Raw genomic sequence first — 26,732 nt, 5'->3', positions numbered from 1 at the left:
TTACCTCTGCAAAATAAGTTTATTTTACAACTTTATAAACATAATTACTGGACTCTATTTCTAATACATCATAATCTCAGATATTAAAAATCAAACAATGAAAATTAAACACTTTATGAATTACAGATTTTAAAGGCAGTCAAAAATAACTTCAACAGATAATAAAATTCAATATCATATCTTAAAATCAACATATGACAATGATCATGTGTTCATATATAAACACACAAAAGCAATAGATATACATTAAGAATGAACACCACTTGATGAAATTTTGTACTGTCTGATATTTACCATGAACACACTATGTCTGGAATGAGCATACAGAGTATTTCAATAAATGGAACAGCATCATCATGTCACATAATTTGAGAGTGCAAGGGGGCCAATGCCTCTCCTAATGAATGGTTGAGAGACAGCTGAGTCATGGTTATATTACTGGACACAAAAACTTAAGTTAAAGAAATCACTGCAGAATTATGTTCTATCAACTAAATAGTCACATATCTGTGTACGCATGAATTTACCAACATCAAGTTCTTTATGAAAACAACAAAATCTAGACATGAAAACTAGATGTATTTAGAATTGACAGCGTATTGAAAGCAAAGAATATTTAAAAAGTGATACTAAATTAGCATACTACTAAACCAAATGACTTTGTGAACACACTGACCATAATGTACAAGGATATAAGGCAGCAACAGATACAACTGATCCAATTAGAGTTGGAGTGTTCTACGACAGCATCATAGCAAATTTATTCTTGAAGTGTTTCAGCGACTGTTAGCAATTACAAACAAGGCGCAACTTTTAAGTACGAAACACTTTAAATGATGACCGTTGTTGAAATACCACCAGTGACAAGCAACACATGCATATCAATTAAAAAAAAAAAAAATCCAGTATACCACACAATTCAGTCAAAACCAAAGCTTTGCACTAGAAAATTCACTTAGGAAACAACCACTGATTAAATGTAACTTGGGAGTAGTGATTAGATATACCCGTTGCCTAAGAGAAACGAGTCCTGGAACAAGAACTGCACATTTCCATCAACAAGCCTTTGAAGTACTAATACTAGAAGAAGAAGAAGAAGAAGAAGAAGAAGAAGAAGAAGAAAGGAAGATATTGTTCCCTGGATAGTTGTACTATTTTTTGTCAGCATTAAATTGCTTAAAATGTGAGACACACCTAACAATTTACAAAAATTCGTACTGACATAGTGCAATCTGCCTCTTATTACAAGTATTGGAAGACCACTATGAAAACCAATAACTTGTACCAATAATACTGCTTTTGTTGAATTCTCCAAAAAGAGCCATGTACAAAAGATTTTTACATTTGCCAATGTCTTTCTTTTAAAAACATGAATACAGATAAAGACAATAAAAAGTTGTAAAGGTTTTCTACAATATTAGTCTTATATACTTGGAGTTTTCTTCCTACAAAAACTACTCAACATTACAAGCTTTGGCCATTTGTTTCATTCTTACAATAAGGATGACTACAGTCTACATAGAAATTGTTTTCCGTCATGCACTACAGTCTTTTCAACTTATGTTTGAACCCTACAGGCCAAGGGGCATCACATAGAAATCAAGGGCAATCAAAGTTCCCTACACTTGCTTGATAACTTTTACACCACGATTCACATAATAGAACACCACTTACGAGACACAGGCTCACAAATGGGTTCTGGGACAGGTGCCCCCTTCTCGAACGACAGAGATTGCTCAGAAATATTATCTTGTGCTTTTTCATATGCCACACTCTCATCAGTGATACTCTCTTCTGAGAGCTCCATATGCACAGTTTCACAACATTCCACCACCTTCAGTGGTGTACTGCTACTCACAGGTTCTGGCTTTTGAGTTAACAACTGCAATGGAGATGAAACAGCAGAAATAACTGAGGAGCTTTGCTCAGATTTTACAGTACATTTCTTTTTATGATCTTGGTCTTTTTCTGCAGTTTCTAAAGTAGAGGCCTTCCTTTTTCCTATTTTATCTCTTGAGACATATGATTCATCTGATTCGGTGGTCACATCAATACTTTTCTCAGTAGATACATCAAGTTTACTATCTGATAAATATTCTTTAGTAGTTTTCTTAACTGTTACCTGCTGCTTAGTAATTCTCTGTTTCTGGAAAGAATCATTTATTTTCGAAACATAGGGAGAGTCCCGAATCGATCGACGGCATGAAATTGACCTTATTGAAGCTGCAAAGCTGTCACCTGTCTCCCTTTGCTCTGCTGGTTGCTGAATATGAATTGGTGTTCTTGAATGATCTCTGTGTGGTGTTCTGCACGGCAGCTGGATCTCTTCCTTATCAATTTTCACTCTGCTTGTACCTCGTCTTGAACTACGCCTTGGAGAATCCTTAATTTCACCAATGTCACTGGATGCTGCAAATGTATTTGTTCCTTTTTCAGGGCTTGGTTCTAGATGCTTATCAATTTGTGACAATATTAATCTGGGTGATTTATTGCCTACAATATGCTTCACATTTTGCAATACTGTTGAGGCCTCTTTATCATTTCTTGTCACTAACTCTTCAGACTTCACAGTTTCTTTTTCCTGTTGATCTGTTTCTAGAGCAGCATCTGAGGTCAAATCCTCACTTACCTGGCAAGAATCTTCCAAATGATCCTGGGTATGTGTTTTCTTTACAGTATCAACCGAAGAAAGAACCTCAGTTTCCTGCCGATTCACGCTTTCTGTGTCACCTTCCGTGTCTGGCACTGTAGTTTTTGTATCTTTCTTCACCTTTCTTGTCTTTGATATGTTACCTCCTTCTTCTTGCTGTTCAGGTTCATCACTAACATCAGGCTTCAATTTTGTAGCTGATCGGGTGTTATGGCCAGTAACTCTTTCTTCAGTGAGATGGGCTGCTTCTGTACTACTGCTTTTATCATCATTTCTTACTTTACTATTTCCTCTGGTAGTACGGATTATTTTATTATCACCATCCTCATTTTCACTCTTGTCTGGGACTATCATCTCTTCTGACTTACTTCTGACTTTGGCAGAAGATCGTGTTTGTGGAGTTGAGGACTGACTCATTCCCTTCCCATCCTCAGCTTCACCTTTATTTGAACCTATGTTTTCATCAGATTTATTCTGTTGGGCTTTGGTGCTCGACCTTGTTTGTGGAACTGAGGCCTGAACTGCATTTGAAGAATGATCTTCCTCCGTATGCTGACCTTCAGAGCTGGGCTCATTTTCATTTTTAATGGCATCTGTTGATTGTTCACGGCTTTTTGTAGCTGCTTCAGAGTCCCCTGGTGGGTGCATGTCTCTTCTTGTGCGTTTTCTCTGTGGTGGTAGTCTTTTCTGTATCAATGGAGAGCGAACACGGGCTGTCGAGTAAGGTCGGTTGTGGAATGACCTACCCTATGTACAGAAACAAAAAGAAATATAAAATTGTATAAACATGAAAAAGAGTATACCTTAGTGTCAAATATCAATAATACAGCTAACATGTACAGATAAACCAAAAGCAGAAGTTGAAGTCTAATCTTAATTTATAAGCAAGTCGCTGTGCAAAAAACATATGGTCAGAATTCCAACATGCAAATAAACAGAACAAGTATTTTAACATAATGTTGTAAGTTTTGTGTGTGCAGGCCATCGTGTATAATAGAACATGGCAATGTTACTTGTCACCACAAACAAAAGAGTCATAATGTATTCAAACAACTTTGAGATATGACTGTAGGAAAGTAATGTTTATTTGTTGTACATGTTCAAGTGAATCGAAATATTAGTGTATGCTAAAAATATTTAATTTCACTGTAACTAATGTCCATTATGTACAGTTTACAGAAATCAGTTGCCGCTGCTACTCTATTTACGTAACTAGCTAGCGCAATGTTTCTTAAAGGTGATTCACACAGAGCTCTGGTTATTGTTACAATGGTTAAGATCACGAATTCCTACATAAATTTGGAATAAACTAACGAACACAGCAATGCTTCACAATTGCTAAATACGTATGGGAAATTGATAAATGTCCTAATCTCCATCCCCCCCCCCCCCCCAAAAAAAATCTATCTATCTATCTATCTATCTATCTCCTGCCCTCATCTCTGTCTATCGTCTTCCTCCCAATCTCTGTACATCTCTTGTGCCCTCTCACTCTTTCCATAATCTCCTTCCTTTTCTTTATATCCATTCCTCCCCCCTGACCTTATGTACTGTTATTACAATTGAAACCTTGAATGGGAATAGAAGCTCAAAATGAATGCGTGCGCTTGAAATAATTAGCACGTGGGGTATGAAAACGACCTTTCCAGCTGCTACATCTGTTAGGATAGTAGCTTTATTGATAGTTTTTCATACAGTCGTAATCTACTAACAGTTAGGTTTATAAAGCTAGCCATAAACACAGCTTTCCTGTTCTGTATTAAAAATGACTGTTGTTGTCTTTGGTCCAAAGACTGGGTTGATGCAGCTCCCCGCACTACTCTATCCTGCACAAGTCTCTTCATCTTTGAGCAACTACTGCCTCCATCAACGGTTTTTACCCCCACGCTTCCCTGCAGTACTAAACTGGTGATCCCATGATGCCTCAGAATTAGTCCTACCAACTGATCCCTTCTTCTAGTCAGTTTCTTCTTACCCCAATTCTATTCAGTACTCCTCATTAGTTATGTGATCTGCCCATCTAATCTTGAGCATTGTGCTGTAGCGCCACATTTCAAAAGCTTCTATTCTCTTCTTGTCCTAACTGTTTATCATCCATGTTTCACTTCCACACACAGCTACACTCCATACAAATACTGTCAGAAAGCACTTCCTACCCTAAAATCTATACTCGATGTCAACAAATTTCTCTTCTTCCTAAATGCTTTCTTTAACATTGCCAGTCCACGTTTCATATCCTCCCTACTTCAACCATCATCAGTTATTTTGATTCCAAAATAGCAAAACTCATCTACTACTTTAAGTGTCTCGTTTCCTAATCGAATTCCCTCAGCATCACCTGATTTAATTCGACTACATTCCATAACCTTTGTTTTGCTTTTGATGTTCATCTTGTATTCTCTTTTTAAGACACTGTCCATTCCTTTCAACTGCTCTTCTAAGTTCTTTGCCATCTGACAGAATTACAATGTCACTAGCAAACCTCAGGGGTTTTATTTCTTCTCTCTGAATTTTAATTCCTACTCCACAGTTTTCTTCAATTTCCCTTACTGCTTCCTCAATATACAGACTGAATAACATCCCCTGACTTAAAACTGTCATTCGGTTTCTGTACAAATTGTAAATTCAAAAGCCTTTCCAAGTCGACAACTGCTATAAATGTAGGTTTGACTTTCCTTAGCCTATCTTCTAAGATAAATTGTAGGGTCAATACTGCCTCATGTGTTCCTACATTCCTATGGAATCCAAATGTTCGTCTCCATGATCAGCTTCTACCAGTTTCACCATTTGTACATAAAGAATCTGTGTTAGTATTTTGCAACCGTGATTTATTTAACTGATAGTTCGGTAATTTTCATACTGCCAGCATCTGCTTTCTTCGGAACTGAAATTATTATATTCTTCTTGAAGTCTGAGGGTATTTTGCCTGTCTCATACCCTTGCTCACCAGATGGAAGACTTTTGTCATGGCTGGCTCTCCCAAGGCAAGCAGTAGCTCTAAGGAAAGGTTGTCTACTCCTGGGGCCTTGTTTTGACTTAAGTCTTTCAGTATTTTGTCAGATTCTTCAGGCAGCATCATATCTCCCATCTTGTCTCTGTCTTCATTCCCTTCCATTTTGATAATGTTACCCTGAAGTACATCTCCCTTGTATAGACCATTTAAGTAGTGTTTCCACCTTACTGCTTTCCCTTGTTTGCTCGGGACCGATTTTCCATCCAAGCTCTTGCTATTGATAAAGGTGGGTCCCTTTTCTCCAAAGGTCTCTCTAATTTTCTTGCAGGCAGCACCTACCTTACCCCTAGTGCCCTAGTGACTTATGCTTCTCCATCCTTACATTTGTCCTCTGGCCATTCCGGCTTAGCCATTTTGCACTTCCTGTCGATCTCATTTTTTAGACGTTTGTATTCCCTTTCACCTGCTTCATTTACTGCATTTTTTTTTATTTTCTCCTTTCATCCATTAAATTCAGTTTCTTTTGTGTTAGCCAAGGATTCCTACCAGCCCTCGTCTTTTTACCTAACTGATCCTCTGCTGCCTTCACTATTTCATCTGTCAACAAAGCTACCCACACTACTTCTACTGTATTCGTTTCTCCTGTTCCCGTCAATCGTTCCATAATGCTCCCTCTAAAACTGTACAACCTCTGGTTCTTTTCTTTTTATCCAGGTCCCATCTCCTTAAATTCCTACCTTTTTGCAGTTTCTTCAGTTTCAATCTGCAAATCATAACCAATAAACTGTTGTCAGAGTCCACATCTCCCCATCTGGTTCTGAAATCTCTGTCTTACCATTATTTAATCTGAAGCCTTCTGGTGTCTCCGTGTCTCTTTCATGTATTCAACCTTGTACTACTGTGGTGGATGTGGGCTTTGTGTCAATCTTGACTACAATAATGTGTTCACTAAACTGTTCATAGTAGCTTATCTGTGTTCCTACTTTATTTTATTTTTTATTATTTTTTCATTATTAAACCTACTCGATTTTGTATTTATAACCCTGTGTTCACCTGACCAGAAGTCCTGTTCCTCCTGCCACTGAACTTCACTAATTCCCACTCTAACTAACTTTAATCTATCAACTCCAATTTTTAAATTTTCTAACCTATTTGTCTGATTAAGGGATCTGACCACACTCCAAATTGTAGACCACCACTTTTGTTTCTCCTGATAACACCGTCCTCCGGAGTAGCACCCCCTCCCCTCTCCTCTCCTCAGGGATCCGAATGGGGACTATTTTACCTCCGGAATATTTTAACCATATAGTAGAGCTGCACTCGCTCGGGACAAGAATAGGAAGTGTTTCTCACTAGCATTTCTATATCCCCAATGGTTTCGGCTGTGCATTGCTTCCAGTCAGTCAGTCACTCAAGAAGGAATTCATCCAATGGAATCCTTCATTGAATTTGTAGAATTGAAAGAGAACACTTTCAGTATGATCATGAATTCACTGAAATGAAATAAATAGGATTTCATTGTTTTGACAATAATTTTTTGATGTTCTTAATGCATTCATCGCAACACTAGGTGATATTTTTTGTCTTTCTGTCTAGAAAGAAAACTAATAATAACGCACTTCCAACTACTGGCCTTGTGATTTATTAATCGTAATTGCGAAAACAAGGCAAGTCAATATTCATGGAATTAGAAGACCCTTGCCTTTGAACTTTATATGATTATCGTTTGCTTTTTATCACGTTAGTTAATCAGCTTCTTAACAGAGGACACCGAGCGAGGTGGCGCAGTGGTTAGCACACTGGACTCATATTCGGGAGGACGATGGTTCAATCCTGCATCTGGCCATCCTGATTTAGGTTTTCCGTAATTTCCCTAGATCACTCCAGGCAAATGCCGGGATGGTTCCTTTGAAAGGGCATGGCCGACTTCCTTCCCCATCCTTCCCTAATCCGAGCTTGTGCTCCGTCTCTAATGACCTCGTTGTCGACGGGACGTTAAACACCAATATCCTCCTCCTCCGCTTAACAGAGAGTCTTATTCCATTGTATAATTGCAGTTGGTTCAGACTGCATAACGCTATTATTACTAAGCTGACCATAAGCTGCAAATTATTGTGTGTGGTGGCATTCCTGGCAAATTCAATAGGGTAACTGATGATTTCATCTGGGATGGATTGAATTAAATGAATGCAATGGCCACCAATTTAGCTCTGAATTTTTACGATCAAATAGTCTATGTCCTTATTTTTTGCTGCCAAAATGGCTCATTCACTCAACCAAACAGGGATTTTGTAGCAATATTCAGGAACATTCTTCTTTCAGTGTTGTGGAAACAAAATGTGGCCAATGGAAACATCGACCGGAATTTTTCCACAGCCAATGTCTAATAACTGCTTGGAAAACACTTATGCGACTTGCGTATTTGTTGTTACCTTGAAGAGTTTTTACATATATCTACAAAGTCAATCACTTCAAGCAAGTGTTTATTTCATCAACAGCTGTTGATCTTGGAATGATTGACAGTGTTTGGCGAAAACCTTGGGCCAGCAGAATCACTGGATCTCCAAATAGGCTCAGATTACTGTGCAACAATGTTCCAAATTATTTTGTGCGTCAGCTCTAACAAACTCTATTGTATACGTCATAATGGACTGTGTTTGAGAAATTCCTATTCGGTTTGCCCCCAAATGCTGTCTACACTCTTTATCAGTCTCACTGATTCGATCATTCACATACGGCACTTGATATTTTGATGCACCACTGGTGGCATTTTTTCCAAAGAAACAAACCAGGAACTGAAATCAATTAAATGTTTGCACAACACCAAATTATCATGAACTGATCTCAATTCAATCTTTGCCACATACCAAAGATATGATCACCACCAATAACACATTGCAATATTACTTTCAATGGTATTCTTGTTCACGCAATATCAAGTCAATGCAGAATTTTGTTGTTATGAAAACACGTGACAGCAGAACTGTTCAACAGAACATCACATTTCTTTCACTGAGATTTTCATACTAAAATACCATCGAAATTTCAGACTCTTCTGGTGGATTTTCCAAAAATTGTCTTTCATTAAAACTTTGTCCTGACATTTAAGAACACACACAAAAAGCCAAATCTGTCAAGCCATTCTCAAGTGATGATCTTTCATACATGCAGCAATTGTTTTTTTATTTATATAGATTGGATTCAGAAGAGTACTGCTGGTGTTAACCAACCAAGATGCAGAATTCCAAATGACGACCATTTCTTAAAGCTAACCATATATTGCAAGAGAGTGATAAACTTTCAGGTGATTGCCTGTTATCTGAATAACAAAATCAACTTGACAAGGAGGAAAAAGAATGTTGTAACACTATAGCAAGAACACAAATACACATACAATAAACACTGTTTGATAAACTACTACATTTCATTTGTCTCAAATGAGAACAAAATCAGTAATAACTTCAATGCACTTCTATGATCTGCCCAAAACCAAAAACACACTAGTTATAGTTAGAGGTAACTGTTAGCTTCATTTATTATTAATTAATTAGTGTCCCTTGTGGATAAATGGATAACATGCTTTATTTAAACTGAGTAAAGGAGGTGGTTCACCAAACAGCAGAAGTGTTGAGTTGTTGACAGCACACAAAAGAGAGTGGCAATTATGCCAACTTCCAGAAGAAATCCTTTGATGAGCTAAGAGAGTACACGAGTGCACCCCTCCCCCTCCCCACATGCACCTACACTGTACTGGATGGAGAGAGAATGCTGGGATTGCAGTTCTGGTAGGTGGAATAGGATGGGGGTTGTGTCTGATGGTGTGGGTAGATGGGGTAAGAGGCAGGAAGCAGGAGGAGGAAGGTATCAAGTGTGAGGATTGGGAATGCAGGAGGGAGGGGTGGCAGGTGCACTGGCTTGAAATGTGGCACACAGATATCAGAGCTGGTGAGGTGCAGTGTCTCTTGTGGGTAAATAGATAACATGCTTTATATAAACTGGGTAAAGGACACAGTTCACCAAACAGCAGAAGTGTCGAGTTGTTGACAGGCACACATAAAAGAGAATGGCAACTATGCCAACTTTCAGAAGAAATCCTTTGATGAGCTAAGAGAGCACCCGAGTGATGGAGAACTGTGAATTGGGACGGGGTGACAGGTCAGAGGACGAGGGAAACTGTTCGGTAGAGGGTGTAGGGACGGTGGGTTTGCGGATAATAATTATTTGTGGTGTGTGCAACTGAAGAGAAACTCTTTTCAAAAAGTCAAGTGTTCAATTTGATGGGAAAAGTGCAAATATCCTGACCTGGGAAGAGACTTGCTTGATTTTGTAGTTCAAAAAAAGAAATGTGAATATGCTGTTACAACTGATACGACTCAAACTGAAGGTTGCAAAATAGTACATAAAGCAGCATTTTGCCAATGGAATTTGAAGTTATACATGGGTGGGTTCGGCAATTTAAGCTATGAAATTTTTTTTTCTGCATGTTGCAGAACTACAATGGCACATTAACTGTCTCAAGCTTATGAAAACAGTTTGATACCTCATCAGCATTAGGTGATCCTATTTTGAACGGAACAAAAATTGCAACCGTTAGCGGTTTTTAATCAGAAAACCGTCGCCAAGGGAGAAAGCTTCCCAGCTGGTATTCACGTATGCATAAATAAAAATTACAGTAATGGTGGGTGGATACCAGGAACTGGTCCTAGACTGGATTTCAACAATGTAAAGTAAGTGGTCAGGGTCTCTTCTTCATTTAAAATCAATGCTTCTGTTAGTTTTTGTGGTTGGTACCTTTAATTCCAACAACTAACCAAAGTGTGAGGTGATCAATCTCTTCATCCTCGGAAGGAGGATACAAAAGGCAATTCCTGGGAAGAATGATTATATGCAAGATACAATTAGACAGCAATAAAATCAAGGAAAAATAGGAGGGGAGTGAGAGGGGGGAAAGATGGGTGAGTGTCCCTGTCCACAATGCAGTTGGAGGTCCCCTGCAGCAGGGTACATGGGAGATGCGTCCCACCAGCATCACCTCACCGTTCGTTACCCCAAGAAAACGAGCAGCAGAGACGATAAAATTTTAGGAAAGATACAACATTACAAATGACAAACATAAAAGAAGAAGAGAATAAAAAGGTGGGATGGGTAGTGGCCCCACCAGACTGCTGAGCAAGGCCTGCCATGGGTCCCCTGGTGCCTCTCCCATCTCTCAGGCAGTCAATGTGGCCAAAGTGTCCAACCTCACAGAGGTGAGTAGAAACCACACTCGAGGGTGAAATGTAAAACCTGGCAAGTCACGTTGGCGTAGTCCGCTAGCACCAGAGGTAGCTTGCCTTGCAGGTTAAGATATTGCTGCAAAGCAGCCAAATTTGGGCAGTCTAGTAGGATGTGGGCCACTGTCAGGCGGACATCACATGGGTCCTCATGTCAGAGGATGTGTCCATGGGTCAGCCAAGAGTGGCAAAGGCATAGCCAACGAAGGATGGTGGACAAGCTGGCAATCAATAGAAACAAAAAGTGAAGGAAGGAAATAGTGACTTAGTGATTATTCCTGCCAGTACAAAAGTATGTTGTACCCACTGGAAGCGTTATCAATCAACCATTCACACCTAGTTTGAATTCCACAGAAACTACTGGATGGTTATGATTAATGTGCAGCTACTCACAGAGGTCCAGTGTCAGCTATAATTATCACATGGCAGTGAAATATGGTAGATATGCTAACGTAGAACCAATTTATGGGGAAGAGGGGGGAGGGGGAACAACGTTTGTTTCACTTGTGGCCACCAGATGTGGCATCCACAGTGTCATTTCACAAGCCATAATGTGAAAGAATGGTATACGTATTGAGAAGAGAGACTCTGTGCTGTTAGTGAAACAGTTTTCTGTGAAAAATAGTTGTTATAGTGCTGTACTGAGTGAGTAGAGCCTACTGAAAGATCTAAGTAGAGTCCCTATGTCATTAAATGGTTTAAAGATGATAATGAAATTCAAAAACACACGAACTTGGTGTAGCACCTGGATGAGGAAGGTGTAGTTATTGATGAGGTTGCTATTGCTGTTGCTGAAACTGACCAAGCAGCACATCTCTCGAACAGTGCTTGTGCAATGTCATCAGAATTGTCCATTGCATAAGTACAGAAAGTTTTATGGCTTACTTTACGCTGGTACCCATACAAGATCCAGATGGTGCAGTAACTGAAACCTTATGATCTGCAGCAGCACTCTGAATTTGCTTTTCAGTTTCACCCACGGACCTAAGTTGGTGACATGTGAGCAAGATACACCGCAGGGTTCAGTGAATACACACTGTTGTGGATGAAGAGCCATTGCATTCGTTGTACGTGATTATAGGGTGTGAATTAATGAACACCTTCTTCTTTGAAGACAATTAACCCAGAGGGCCTCTTAGGTGCACTGTGAAGTCTATATGTTATCAAGACCTCCTTGTCCAGCATGTAATTCCTGCTTTGGAAAGGTGCAACTGTTTGGAAAATTCGGTTTTCATGCATGGTGGGGCATCACCTCACATTGCTCGCACAGTGAAAGATGTGTTTAACACACTGAACGTCAAGGTAACTAATTAGCTCCTACTGTTACAGTGCTGATTCATTGGTACAATGTTTACTATCACTCAGCTTATAAAATTTGCCTCTAGATGTAGTTAGCATGCTCAATATTGATGCTTAACACTTCGAATTATGCATACGTAAATAGTTATAGACTTTTGACTGTTGCTGCAGTGAAATACCGATGACTGATAACTCTGCTACTGTGTTGTTCATTCGCTGACACTGTGCTGTGCTTCGTAATAGTTTTTTACATTTTGTTATTTAATACTATTTCTGTGCTATTTTTTAATGTTCGCAGTTTCCAAATTTTTTTATATAAAAATGTGTCCCGACAAAAAAATTCTTGAGTTATTGGAAAATGTTAATGATAATATTTTAGTGAAAGTAGCAGCAGTTCAGAAAGCGACAATGATGTTCTTGCTGGTACATTGATTGAAAGTGACAACAGTGTGAAATGGTCACACCAGACATACTACAGCTGCTACCACATCCATTTCACAATGTGCCTGAAGCACAGCATATGCCAAAAGTGGGATCTCTAAATTGAATATTTCACTTTCGGGCGATACAGAATGGTATACATCGGGCAGAAAATAATGCACAATTATTATAATTACTATATCTGTAAATAATATTAAAAATTTCATTTTTCTTGTTCACAGAAGAAATTTGTATAGATTTATGTATATTATTGAGCTTTCTTTAAATTGAGTGTAGTGTTATGTTAATTATACTGAAACAATATTAAGTTGCACATAGGCACAACAAAAAGAATCCCACAATTATAGCTTTCGTCAATAATAGACAGACAAATAGTGTGTGTGTAATTCTGATAAAGTCCTTTCTGGCTGAAAGCTTACTTGTTTAACAGTCTTTCTGTTGTGCCTATCAGCAACTCTGCTACATGGTGAGTAGCAATCTATTCTTTTCATAATCCTGGATTTTCCATTGTTTGAAGTATAGAATTATGACAGACTGGGTGTTATTTTTTATATTTTTAAACTGAATGCAGCTTGATATATGGCAATTTAAATAGAACATTGCGTTCAAAGTGGCTGACTGCAAAAGTGTTCATGCAACCTTTCACAAATGTGTTGCCTCCAGAGGTTTCCCAGATGCAGGGCCTTCAAGATCACCTGATCTCAATCCATGCGTCTTTTGGCTGTGGGGATATCTAAAAGAATGTGTTTACCAGGGACACTTTCAATCTCCACCTGATCTGAAGGAAACATGTTGCTCCTATTCCACTGGAACTGTTATGAGAAACTTTTGATCACATCATTTTACAGATGCATCTCATTGACATCTCCGGCACTGATTTTGAACAAACTGTGTAAGAAGCATTTAATAATGAAATCAACACTATGCCTTTCTCACTTGTTTGACTTTCTTCCATTCACAGCACCACATTTACACCCGTGGCAAAAAATACAACTCTCCCTCCCCCCCACCACCCAAGTGGAAACTGGTTTCACATTAATTCCAGCCCATACTGGACGTGTGTAAGTAGCTGCACTTTAATAATTATAACCACGCTGCACATGCTGAACAAAACAACTCGTGGTAGGAGACTATTTGCAGTGTGTATACCACTGAAGTTTGCTGCTTGGCGGTCAATATCGGAAGAACTAGTCATGCGGAGAGGGGGAGGGGGGAAGAAAGAAAGAAGAAGAAACTGGAATTTCCAATAGTCGTGATGGGACTGAAGATGACTTCCTTTGTGGTACTGACTGAGCAGCACTTTGGATTGTCTAGAGAGCGTGAAGAATTAGATGTTGGTAATGCTGAGATGGTGGGAAGTGATAGTGCTTGATTTGGGTATGTACAAACTAGTTGATGCAGTTTTCTGAAATTAAGTGGGGTATCTTTCTTCAATAACCACTACTGAACTTGTACCTACCCTACACAGTAGCTTACAAATACATGATGAAATTAACTACCACAGCAAGTTAAATGTATCTTTAATACACCTTTGCTACACTCTAAGTTTCAACAACTTACATACAACATCAGACCATACAAACATATATAATACACAAATTACTGGCACTACTTCAGAAAGCAACAGTAACTTTACAATTTCTGTGTTGGCAACAATCCAACATCGGAGCTATGTGATGCAGCTCTTACAATGAAGTTTGGTTTCCTGGCCCAGGGAAGTTGTGAAATTACATCACTGACAACATTAAGCAGTATGGAGCCACAACTAGCTTGCACAGTGCCTTGTTGAAAACTTGGTTTTGTGGGGTCTATGCCACACTCTAAACCTACCATCAGCTCTTACCAACTGAAATTGGGACCCATCTGACCAGGCCACACTTTTCCAGTCATCGAAGGTCCAACCAATAAGGTCATGAGCCCAAGAGAGGTGCTGCAGGTGATGTCTTGCTGTTAGCAAAGACATACTATTAAAGTCAATTGGCAACAAGAAGGATGTTCATTGTGGAAAATTTAACTTTGTATTAAAAGATAATGTTTTTCTATAATAACAGCAAAAAATAATTAGTTAGTTGTGTATGTACCATATTAATCATTTTTATTTAATCTTAAGTTATTGGATCAAAGCATGTGTTAAGTCCAACACTCTTTATTTAAATTTGAAGAACACAGCTGCAGATTTCTTTCACTTATTCATGTTTCTAGAAATGAGCTTTAAACACAGCAACATACACTATACTGTCACCTGCTGCCATAGCCCATTAATGCCAAATTTCACTGCACTGTCCTAATGGATACATTCATCGTACGCCCCACATTGATTTCCATGGTTATTGCATGCACTGTTGCTTGTCTGTTAGCACTGGCAACTCTACGCAAGTGCTGCTGCCTTGGTCATTAAGTGAAGGCCACTGGCCACTGCCTGCCTGAAATTTGGTATTCTCAGCATACTCTTAACACTGTGGATCTCGGAATGTTGAATTTTCTCACTATTTCTGAAATGAAATGTTTCACGCACCTAGCTGAAATTACCATTCTGTGTTCAAAGTCTGTTAGTTCCCATTGTGCAGTGATAATCATGTTGAACACCTTATCATATGAATCACTTGGTACAAATTACAAATGTGTGAATTCCTAAGGGACCAAACTGCTGCAGTCATCTGTCCTGCAAATTACAGCTCTGCCAATGTACTGTACTTTTATACCCTGTGAATGCAACACTAACACCATCTGCATATGTGCATATCACTAGCCTACGACTTTTCCCACCTAAGTGTATGTTGCTGTGTTTAAAGCTTATTTCTAGAAACATGAAAAAGTGAAACAAATCTGCAACTGTGTTCTTCAAATTTAAATAAAGAGTGTTGGACTTAACACATGCTTTGATCCAATAACTTAAGATTAAATAAAAATTATTAATATGGTACATACACAACTAACCAATTATTTTTGCTGTTAGTACAGAAAAACATCTTTTAATAAAAAGTTAAATTTTCCACAATGAACATCCTTCTTGTTGCCGCACTGATGATATTATTGAAAACTATGTTATTACACAATGAAAGCATTCCCATTAACCATTTTGATATAAAATTCACAATGTCTTTTTGCTATAATTCTTTAATGGTATACTGTTTGTGTTATTGGAACTATTTATCCAAAATCTGTATCTTCTGGTTAAACATGGTGATTTATAGAATCTTCAGAATGGGCACCCTATTGGTTTCTCTCCAAATTTGGTTCAATCCTACCCCTCCTTCTAAGCAACCATGCATTGACATACTAATGTCTTCCTCATTGCCAGTTATCACAGCAATTGAATTGATGATGCCAGCACAGAAATTTTTATCTCCTCTGGTTCTCTAATCATCCCCACAACGTTTATGTAGCGAATAACTCACACCAATATTCTTTGCTTCACTCACTATAATGTATGGTGAATTAAGTTGTTCTACTTATGTTGGCCGGTGTGTTCTTCCTGTCCAGGTGCTCAGTCAAGGTTCAGCTCCATACAGCAATCACGTGATTTTTGAGGGCATCATCAGTGAAACTGTTTTTCTGCTGTATTTTACGAAAATGGAATGGCAGAATTTAGAGCAACGTTAGGCAATGACATTTTGTGTTAAACTTGGGGAATCTGTGGATGTCACCTTTGAAAAACTGAAACAGGCCCATTGGGATGGGGAACATTCCTTACCAAGAACATAAGTTTTTCGCTGGCACAAATAATCTTTTTGCAAGCCCAAGACAACATTGAAGTTCGAAATGAGCAAATCACAGATCCAAACAATGCTGATCTGGATTTTTGATGGTGTGGATATTGTGCTTAAAGAATTTGTTCCTTCATGACAAACTGTCAACTAAGTGTTTTACAAATATGTCCTTGAAAGGCTATGGAAAAGGGCAAATCAAGTGAGTTCGGAAATTGCAGATAAGTGAGTGCTCCATCATGACAATGCCCCACTTCCATCATGGAATTTTTGACCTCAAAACGCGTTCCACTTGTTCCACAGCCCCCCTATTCACCTGATCAGAGTCCTTGAGACACTTTTCTTTTCCCAACATTGGACAAGGTTTTAAAAGGACATTATTTTGAGACTCTTGAGAAAATTCAAAAGAATGTGGCCTACATGTTAAAGATCTTACCAGCTGAAGGATTTCAGCCCTGCTACCAAGTCTGGTGTATAATTGCCGAAGAGAACAATATTGATGTTAAAAATAAATAAATAAATAAAAACTTTAGTAGCTAAATTTTTACATGTTGTGTGATAAATAACCTTTTAAATGGAAATATATATAAGACTCTTAGACCCATTCCACATCCACAAGGACCATCTGACTCGGGATCTGTAGAACATAAATTAGCGTATCTGCTTTTCTCTGCAAATATTTATTGTGTATTCTTTCTAACTACATGTCAATCAGAATGAAAAGTACATCTAATCTATCCTAATATAGGAAAGGTTCAAAGGAAAATTGTCTGATGAACAAGCCCCAAGGATATGTCTAAGACATTGAACGTGAGAACTCACTGGAGGTCCAACAGATCCTCAGGGTATTTTTTTTAGTAAATTAGCAAATTCCATTTGGGCCAAGAACCTCATGCTGCTCAGAACAAGGCCAACACAACTGGGCTACAGCAAATGCCCCAGAGCTGTCCATTAATGATTGTTTTCTCACCTATAGCCTTCACCCAGTTAGTGCACAGAGCCCCTCGTGGCAGATTTATTTATTCATTTTTTGAATAGAAGTCTGTTCTATTCTTTCAAATATATTTCATTAAGTAAAGATCCCCAATAATGAAGATGCACAATTTTTCATTGTGAAAATACAAAAATGCAGTAAGTGAAGCAGTAAAAAAGGAATACAAATGTCTCAAAAATGAGATTGACAGGAAGTGCAAAATGGCTAAGCAGGGATGGCTAGAGGATAAATGTAAGGATGTAGAGGCTTATCTCCCTAGGGGTAAGATACATACGCCTACAGGAAAATTAAAGAGACCTTTGGAGAAAAGAGAACCACTTGCATGAATATCAAGAGCTCAGATGGAAACCCAATTCTAAGCAAAGAAGGGAAAGCAGAAAGGTGGAGGGAGTATATAGACGGTCTATACAGGGGCGATGTTCTTGAGGACAATATTACGGAAATAGAAAAGGCGGATGTTCTTGAGGACAATATTACGGAAATAGAAAAGGCGGTAGATGAAGATGAAATGGGAGGTATGATACTGTGTGAAGAGTTTGACAGAGCACTGAAAGACCTAAGTCGAAACAAGGCCCCGGAAGTAGACAACATTCCATTAGAACTACTGACAGCCTTGGGAGAGCCAGTCCTGACAAAACACTACCATCTGGTGAGCAAGATGTATGAGACAGGCGAAATACCCTCAGACTTCAAGAAGAATATAATAATTCCAATCCCAAAGAAAGCAGGTGTTGACAGATGTGAAAGTTACCGAACAATCAGTTTAATAAGCCACAGCTGCAAAGTACTAACACGAATTCTTTACAGACGAATGGAAAAACTAGTAGAAGCCGACCTCGGGGAAGATCAGTTTGGATTCCGTAGAAATACTGGAACACGTGAGGCAATACTAACCTTACGACTCATCTTAGAAGAAAGATTACGAAAAGGCAAACCTACGTTTCTAGCATTTGTAGACTTAGAGAAAGCTTTTGACAACGTTAACTGGAACACTCTCTTTCAAATTCTGAAGGTGGCAGGGGTAAAATACAGGGAGCGAAAGGCTATTTACAATTTGTGCAGAAACCAGATGGCAGTTATAAGAGTTGAGGGGCATGAAAGGGAAGCAGTTGTTGGGAAAGGAGTGAGACAGGGTTGTAGCCTCTCCCCGATGTTACTCAATCTGTATATTGAGCAAGCAGTAAAGGAAACAAAAGAAAAATTCGGAGTAGGTATTAAAATTCATGGAGAAGAAGGAAAAACTTTGAGGTTTGCCGATGACATTGTAATTCTGTCAGAGACAGCAAAGGACTTGGAAGAGCAGTTGAACGGAATGGACAGTGTCTTGAAAGGAGGATATAAGATGAACATCAACAAAAGCAAAACGAGGATAATGGAATGTAGTCAAATTAAATCGGGTGATGCTGAGGGGATTAGATTAGGAAATGAGACACTTAAAGTAGTAAAGGAGTTTTGCTATTTAGGGAGTAAAATAACTGATGATGGTCGAAGTAGAGAGGATATAAAATGTAGGCTGGCAATGGCAAGGAAATCGTTTCTGAAGAAGAGAAATTTGTTAACATCAAGTATAGATTTAAGTGTCAGGAAGTCGTTTCTGAAAGTATTTGTATGGAGTGTAGCCATGTATGGAAGTGAAACATGGATGATAACCAGTTTGGACAAGAAGAGAATAGAAGCTTTCGAAATGTGGTGCTACAGAAGAATGCTGAAGATAAGGTGGGTAGATCACGTAACTAATGAGGAGGTATTGAATAGGATTGGGGAGAGGAGAAGTTTGTGGCACAACTTGACTAGAAGAAGGGATCGGTTGGTAGGACATGTTTTGAGGCATCAAGGGATCACAAATTTAGCATTGGAGGGCAGCGTGGAGGGTAAAAATCAAAGAGGGAGACCAAGAGATGAATACACTAAGCAGATTCAGAAGGATGTAGGTTGCAGTAAGTACTGGGAGATGAAGAAGCTTGCACAGGATAGAGTAGCATGGAGAGCTGCATCAAACCAGTCTCAGGACTGAAGACCACAACAACATATTATTTCCACGTTATTAGCAATCAACCATTAATGTCTTAACGAAGCTATTTCTGTCAGATTTGTAGAGAAATTTGCTTCTATTAATTTTTGCACTGAGGCAGTTAGTTTATTTGAAACAAAGTGTTTCATTCCGCACTATTGGCTACTTTCAGCTTCGTTCAATTTCAAGTGCAAATTTTCCATTTTCTGGGACAAATGACATTATATCATAATAAAGAACCAAACATGAGAATACAGTACTGGACCTCCAAGAAAATTGGTATCACAAAAATCTCATAGAACAGCTGAATATCAGGTACTTCAGAGCGCATCTGGACATAGAAATGTGCAATCAGAGCGGAATGAAGCATTTTAGTATGGTTTATGAAATTCCGATGCTGCTGGAGTAGTCTCTGATGTCCTGTTCCTTTTAATACACTGTACAATTGCTTAATGACACACACACACACACACACACACACACACACACACACACACAGATTATATATATATAAAAAAAGCGCTGGCAGGTCGATAGACACACAAACAAACACACAAAATTCAAGCTTTCGCAACAAACTGTTGCCTCATCAGGAAAGAGGGAAGGAGAGGGAAAGACGAAAGGAGTGGGTTTTAAGGGAGAGGGTAAGGAGTCATTCCAATCCCGGGAGCGGAAAGACTTACCTTAGGGGGAAAAAAGGACAGGTATACACTCGCGCGCGCGCTCACACACATATCCATCCGCACATACACAGACACAAGCGGACATATGTAAAGGCAAAGAGTTTGGGCAGAGATGTCAGTTGAGGTGGAAGTACAGAGGCAAAGAAGTTGTTGAAAGACAGGTGAAGAATGAGCGGCGGCAAATTGAAATTAGCGGAGATTGAGGCCTGGCGGATAACGAGAAGAGAGGATATACTGAAGGGCAAGTTCCCATATCCGGAGTTCTGACAGGTTGGTGTTAGTGGGAAGTATCCAGATAACGCGGATGGTGTAACACTGTGCCAAGATGTGCTGGCCGTGCACCAACGCATGTTTAGCCACAGGGTGATCCTCATTACCAACAAACACTGTCTGCCTGTGTCCATTCATGCGAATGGACAGTTTGTTGCTGGTCATTCCCACATAGAAAGCTTCACAGTGTAGGCAGGTCAGTTGGTAAATCACATGGGTGTTTTCACACGTGGCTCTGCCTTTGATCGTGTACACCTTCCGGGTTACAGGACTGGAGTAGGTGGTGGTGGTGGGAGGGTGCATGGGACAGGTTTTACACCGGGGACGGTTACAAGGGTAGGAGCCAGAGGGTAGGGGAGGTGGTTTGGGGATTTCATAGGGATGAACTAAGAGGTTATGAAGGTTAGGTGGACGGTGGAAAGACACACTTGGTGGAGTGGGGAGGATTTCATGAAGGATGGATCTCATTTCAGGGCAGGATTTGAGGAAGTCGTATCCCTGCTGGAGAGCCACATTCAGAGTCTGATCCAGTCCCGGAAAGTATCCTGTCACAAGTGGGGCACTTTTGGGGTTCTTCTGAGGGAGGTTCTGGGTTTGAGGAGATGAGGAAGTGGCTCTGGTTATTTGCTGGATGAAAAATCTGTTTTCAGGTTGTTGATGTAATGGTTCAGGGATTCCGGACTGGAGCAGATTCGTTTGCCACGAAGACTTAGGCTGTAGGGAAGGGACCGTTTGATGTGGAATGGGTGGCAGCTGTCATAATGGAGGTACTATTGTTTGATGGTGGGTTTGATGTGGACGGACGTGTGAAGCTGGCCATTGGACAGGTGGAGGTCAACGTCAAGGAAAGTGGCATGGGATTTGGAGTAGGACCAGGTGAATCTGATGGAACCAAAAGAGTTGAGGTTGGAGAGGAAATTCTGGAGTTCTTCTTCACTGTGAGTCCAGATCATGAAGATGTCATCAATAAATCTGTACCAAACTTTGGGTTGGCAGGCCTGGGTAACCAAGAAGGCTTCCTCTAAGCGACCCATGAATAGGTTGGCGTACGAGGGGGCCATCCTGGTACCCATGGCTGTTCCCTTTCATTCTTGGTATGTCTGGCCTTCAAAAGTGAAGAAGTTGTGGGTCAGGATGAAGCTGGCTAAGGTAATGAGGATAGAGGTTTTAGGTAGGGTGGCAGGTGATCGGCGTGAAAGGAAGTGCTCCATCCCAGCGAGGCCCTGGACGTGCGGAATATTTGTGTATAAGGAAGTGGTATCAATGGTTACAAGGATGGTTTCTGGGGGTAACAGATTGGGTAAGGATTCCAGGCGTTCGAGAAAGTGGTTGGTGTCTTTGATGAAGGATGGGAGACTGCATGTAATGGGTTGAAGGTCTTGATCTACGTAGGCAGAGATACGTTCTGTGGGGGTTTGGTAACCAGCTACAATGGGGCGGCCGGGATGATTGGGTTTGTGAATTTTAGGAAGGTAGAAGGTAGGGGTGCGGGGTGTCGGTGGGGTCAGGAAGTTGATGGAGTCAGGTGAAAGGTTTTGTAGGAGGCCTAAGGTTCTGATGATTCCTTGAAGCTCTGCCTGAACATCAGGAATGGGGTTTACCTTGGCAAACTTTGTATGTAGTGTTGTCTGAAAGCTGACGCAGTCCCTCAGCCACATACTCCCGACGATCAAGTACCACGGTCGTGGAACCCTTGTCCGCCGGAAGAATGACGATGAATCAGTCAGCCTTCAGATCACGGATAACCTGGGCTTCAGCAGTGGTGATGTTGGGAGTAGGATTAAGGTTTTTTAAGAATGACTGAGAGGCAAGGCTGGAAGTCAGAAATTCCTGGAAGGTTTGGACAGGGTGATTTTGAGGAAGAGGAGGTGGGTCTCACTGTGACGGAGGACGGAACTGTTCCAGGCAGGGTTCAATTTGGATAGTGTCTTGGGGAGTTGGATCATTAGGAGTAGGATTAGGATCATTTTTCTTTGTGGCAAAGTGATATTGCCAGCAGAGACTACAAGTGTAGGACAGTAAATCTTTGACGAGGGCTGTTTGGTTGAATCTGGGAGTGGGGCTGAAGGTGAGGCCTTTGGATAGGACAGAGGTTTCGGATTTGGAGATGTTTGGAGGAAAGGTTAACTACTGAATTAGGGTGTTGTGGTTCCAGATTGTGTTGATTGGAATTTTGAGGCTTTGGGGGGAGTGGAGCTGGAAGTGGGAGACTGAGTAGGTGGGAGAGACTGGGTTTGTGTGCAATGAGAGGTGGTTGAGGTTTGCTGGAAAGGTTGTGAAGGGTGAGTGAGTTGCCTTTCCGGAGGTGGGAAACCAGGAGATTGGATAGTTTTTTGAGGTGAAGGGTGGCATACTGCTCTAATTTGCGGTTGGCCTGTAGGAGGATGCTCTGAATAGCCGGTGTGGATGTGGGAGAGGAAAGATTGAGGACTTTTATTAAGGATAGGAGTTGACGGGTGTGTTCATTGGCTGAGTTGATGTTTAGGTGAAGGATTAGGTGGGTGAGGGCAATGGCTTGTTCAGTTTGGAACTGGTATAGGGACTGATGGAAAGAAAGGTTTCAGCCAGAGATGGGAACTTCAAGTGTGAGGCCTTTGGGGGTAATGCCAAGTGTCAGACAAGCCTGAGAAAATAAAATATGGGAGTGTAATCTGGCTACGGCGAAGGCATGTTTGCGTAAGGAATGTAAATAAAACTTAATGGGGTCGTTGTGGGGGTGTTGTGAGGGTGACATGGTATTAGAAGGTGGAAAGTGTAACATGAGGCTGAAGTGAAAATGAAAATATATGTGGAGAGATAAAGGTGAACTAGAAAGCAACTGGAGATCTGGTGTGAAAAAAGGTGAAAAGTGTTGGTAAAAGCTGGGCTATGTTGATTCTGTGGTGAACTTGGGTTGGTAGACAATGATGTGCACAAAGGTTAGTTGGTTGTGTTGCCGCCAAAATACGTTAAAGGGTGGAGAAATTCGGGAAAATTTCGAAAAAACTGTGTGTAAATGTATTAAAAGGAGTGGTTTTGTGATGGCAGATTATGAAAATGAGGCTAACAATTGTCTGACAAAGCAATAATGACGTTAAAACCTGTGGGAAGCGGCTAAAAATGATAAGTGATGTGGTAAAAACGGAAATGGAAATAAACCGAAAGTTATTAGAACTAGCCGAAATGGCTGTTAAATAGGTGAAAGGAACTGTTTGTGAACTGGAAACGGTGGATTTTATAGCAGCAGTTGTGTTGAAAGCGGAAAAAAAATTAAATAAATAATTTTTTTTTTTTTTTGTTGTGGTTTGGAAGTGGGTTATGTATTATTGAGTATATATGGGCGGGATAAAATTGTATGGTAGATTACGGTAAAAAGGAGAAGGTGAATACAAAGTGAAACTACTTGCAAAAACAGAAAGAGAAAATAAGATGACAGAAAAGATTTCGAAATGCAACAGTGACAATAACAAATGTAATTGTTGGGTTGGATCTCACTGTCCTTTAACTTAACTTTCAAAATGAATAAATTTGTCTCTTCCATACAGAGATCTAATCACACGCACCAATAACTGGGAGTCACATACAATATTCATTGCTACAAATGTCATGGGCACAATAAGTTGACCCACTTTACAGGTGAGGCGGCATAGCATAAATAAACATCTTACACTGTTACACATATAGTAGTGAAATTAAGCTGCGTATCATATTCTTAACCAGCGGACTCATTGTGGCCACTCCCTACCAACTAAACCAACAATAATTTTTCTTCAAGATGTAATGTTTGGGCATTTACTGCCTTGTTGTTTATTAACATTGGTACTAATCATCTGTACTGTATTGTCAATCAGCAACAAAATTTATGCTATCAAAATCAATGAGACAAATTGACCAATTTTTTTTCCATCATATGCATGTAATCAAAATATATAAAAGAAAACAGGATGCCGATGAGGAAAGTGATGTCAGAAATGATTATGAATGTCTTCAGTCAACATTTTATATCACCGGTTCTCCAAGAAGTGCCGACCCAAAGTGGGAAGCAGAAAAATTTGACTCAATTTCATTCATCATAATCTATGTTTAAGGAAAGCCTGCAACTGTCATTCATTCTTTAAATACAATAATGACACTGCAGCACTTATTTTTTCCATGATTCGCTTGACATATTACGAGAAGTTCTAATCATCATGATCAAATATTTGCATTCATGCTTCTGTGTTCTGCTGTCTGTCTTGCACTGTAGCCATCTATTTGTGGCTATAAGATACTTTGCCTTCTACATTATGCAAAAAATAAGACACACGCAAAACATCACTCATATTGTTTCTGAAATTTCAGTCTGTGGTTTTTTTTTCTGCAGAATGTAGTAGGCATAGTACGGTACCTTAACCTAAAAAAGACAACACAATACAGCGAAAGAGAGGCACAACACACAAAATACTTCAGTAAATATTTTCACTTGACAAGCACAGAAAAAAGGGGGAGGGGGGGAAGCGGGGACGTACCCAGTACACTTAATGATTATTTAATCCAGAAACTTTTGTGAAATGCAAAGATAGTAGAGGTATCAACTAACACCACAGGCAATCAGACAATGAATTATGCTAAATATGAGTTCGAGTAAACCCACATAGTTCTGACAGTTGAAACTATTACAAAGCTGCACATGCACAGTAGAGACAGTTTAAATACGGTTGTGACACTTTGACTCGAATGAACCTATTATTTTCTTCCAAACATATTTTAGAGGCTTTGTCAATAGCAGCCCAACAAACACAGCATTGGTTACTAGTTACAGGATATTACCCAGAAACTAATATGTTAGTTGCCTTATGCAAACATCTTTCAACTCATCTATGCCACAAATAGGTGATCCTTATTTCACCGAAAATTACTAGCAGGTTTGCTTTTGTAGTGCCTTCATACAGTAATTCAAAGTCTTGTCAGAACTGTGATAAAAGTTTCATTATTCCATACTGAGTGAATGTAAAAATTAGTCTTCACTACTGGTCAGTTTGTTACCACAACCAAATTGCCTACTTTCACATCTGTTGGCTTTGTCACTTCACAGCCAAAGTGTCAACTTTCAACCTAGCCTTCACCTCAGCCATGCTACAGATCAGACTGTCATTACAACCAAGATTTTATATAACTGTAACCATAACTGTTGACAAGAACACAAAACAAACTAAGGCAACCTATTTTGCCAGTTAATCAAGGTTCTACAAAATGTAAGCAACTACTGATCAGTAATTTCAATGAAATAAAAAGACAGTGATGATAGCACCAATATGCTGAAACCCACTTGTGGATGATATTACCAAGTGAACACAGTTCATAGGTAGTAGGCCTACAAAGACTTTCAGCGGAGAGTGAAACTGATTGTGAGGAAAATGGGCAAACAAACTGGTTCATTGAATTAGGTGGTATCTGATAGTTTGTTTGGCAAATGCAGCAGAATAAAACAGACTTTCAATTCAACATTCTTATCTCATACACTACAAGTGTTCGAGGAAAGGCACTTCCATCACAGTTGTCTGTCTTTTCATAGTATTTACTAAAAAACAAACAAAATAATCAGAATATATATTTCCTAACCCCTGTGGGTAAAGACAATGGGATGATACAGCAGTGCAACACAAATAATTATTCATGCCTGCCAATTTGTTTTGTGCTAAGAGGCATAATTTTACCGAGTTGTTTACGTAAAAGGGAAAACAGAACGCTGCACATTATTACTCATGTACATCAAAAATAAACGCTGACTCAACATGTTCTTTCTATATGCAATTCAAAATGAGCTTCGAGATAAATTTATTTGTAACAGAAAATACAAATGTCACAACTAAGATTACCGTCAAATATTGCTGGCTTGTTCCTGGGCCTCTCTGTTGACTACCCCTGCGATACGATGGCAGCTGTCTGTAAATGAACGTAAACACTTCATATTGAAAACAATAATAAAATATCTAGTAAAGCACACAACATTTACACGAAACTGGATATGAGAGAGCAGGCATAACTTTCGCTATAGGTAGTGATTGAAGTCTTCGCTATGCACGCTAATACCTTAGGAAACGATCTGGTGTATAAATGTAGTTCGCTGGCGCGAATCCTTGATTTTCTGGTCTCCGATTTCGAGACTGACTGTTCCGAGAATAGTTATGGTGCCTGCTTCTCTCATGTCCGTGATATGCCATCGGCGATTTCCCCATTACTGAAACAACAAAAATATGAAATGGAAAACTACCATATCCTTGGTTTGTGATGATAGAAAAAATATCAACTATTTATCACAAATTCTACATCAACAAATCATACTTCAACCGGTTACTCCTCCGATACAGGAATGGCGTCTACTTCACAATCACACAACCAATATATGCATGAAAAATATACCTAAAGAGGTAGAATAATACTTATTTACAGTGAAGAATGCTCTATTTTGTCAATATTTTACCGTAATACA

General features: G+C 39.5%; 1 protein-coding gene across 3 annotated transcripts; it reads right to left on the bottom strand.

The window, feature by feature from the left end:
- Nucleotides 1–26,714, bottom strand: LOC126475208 (uncharacterized). Of its 3 annotated transcripts, XM_050102862.1 has the most exons (4): nt 26,585–26,714; nt 26,333–26,480; nt 26,119–26,185; nt 1–3,397 (listed from the first exon to the last, which is right to left on the bottom strand). In XM_050102862.1, exons 2-4 carry the CDS (start codon nt 26,476–26,478, stop codon nt 1,652–1,654), a joined length of 1,959 nt encoding a protein of 652 aa, XP_049958819.1. In that variant the 5' UTR covers nt 26,479–26,480; nt 26,585–26,714; the 3' UTR covers nt 1–1,651. The 3 variants fall into 3 exon arrangements, with proteins under 3 accessions (XP_049958819.1, XP_049958821.1, XP_049958820.1); XM_050102864.1 differs by lacking the exon at nt 26,333–26,480 and having other exon boundaries at nt 26,585–26,629; XM_050102863.1 differs by lacking the exon at nt 26,333–26,480 and having other exon boundaries at nt 26,514–26,618.
- Nucleotides 26,715–26,732: the final 18 nt, after the last annotated feature.

This window comes from Schistocerca serialis, chromosome 4, assembly GCF_023864345.2.
Source record: "Schistocerca serialis cubense isolate TAMUIC-IGC-003099 chromosome 4, iqSchSeri2.2, whole genome shotgun sequence".
Lineage (NCBI taxonomy): Eukaryota > Metazoa > Arthropoda > Insecta > Orthoptera > Acrididae > Schistocerca > Schistocerca serialis.
The sequence above is the reverse complement of the archived record's forward strand: the minus strand, read 5'-3'. Positions and strand labels throughout refer to the sequence as shown.

What these genes read in the sequence shown, in the direction of transcription:
- LOC126475208 (XM_050102862.1), bottom strand. Translation starts at nt 26,478, where the DNA reads ATGGGGAAATCGCCGATGGCATATCACGGACATGAGAGAAGCAGGCAC. An exon ending in ACACCAGATCGTTTCCTAAG is followed by an intron (nt 26,186 to 26,332) that starts GTATTAGCGTGC and finishes GTTCATTTACAG; the next exon opens with ACAGCTGCCATCGTATCGCA. An exon ending in CAAGCCAGCAATATTTGACG is followed by an intron (nt 3,398 to 26,118) that starts GTAATCTTAGTT and finishes TTCTGTACATAG; the next exon opens with GGTAGGTCATTCCACAACCG.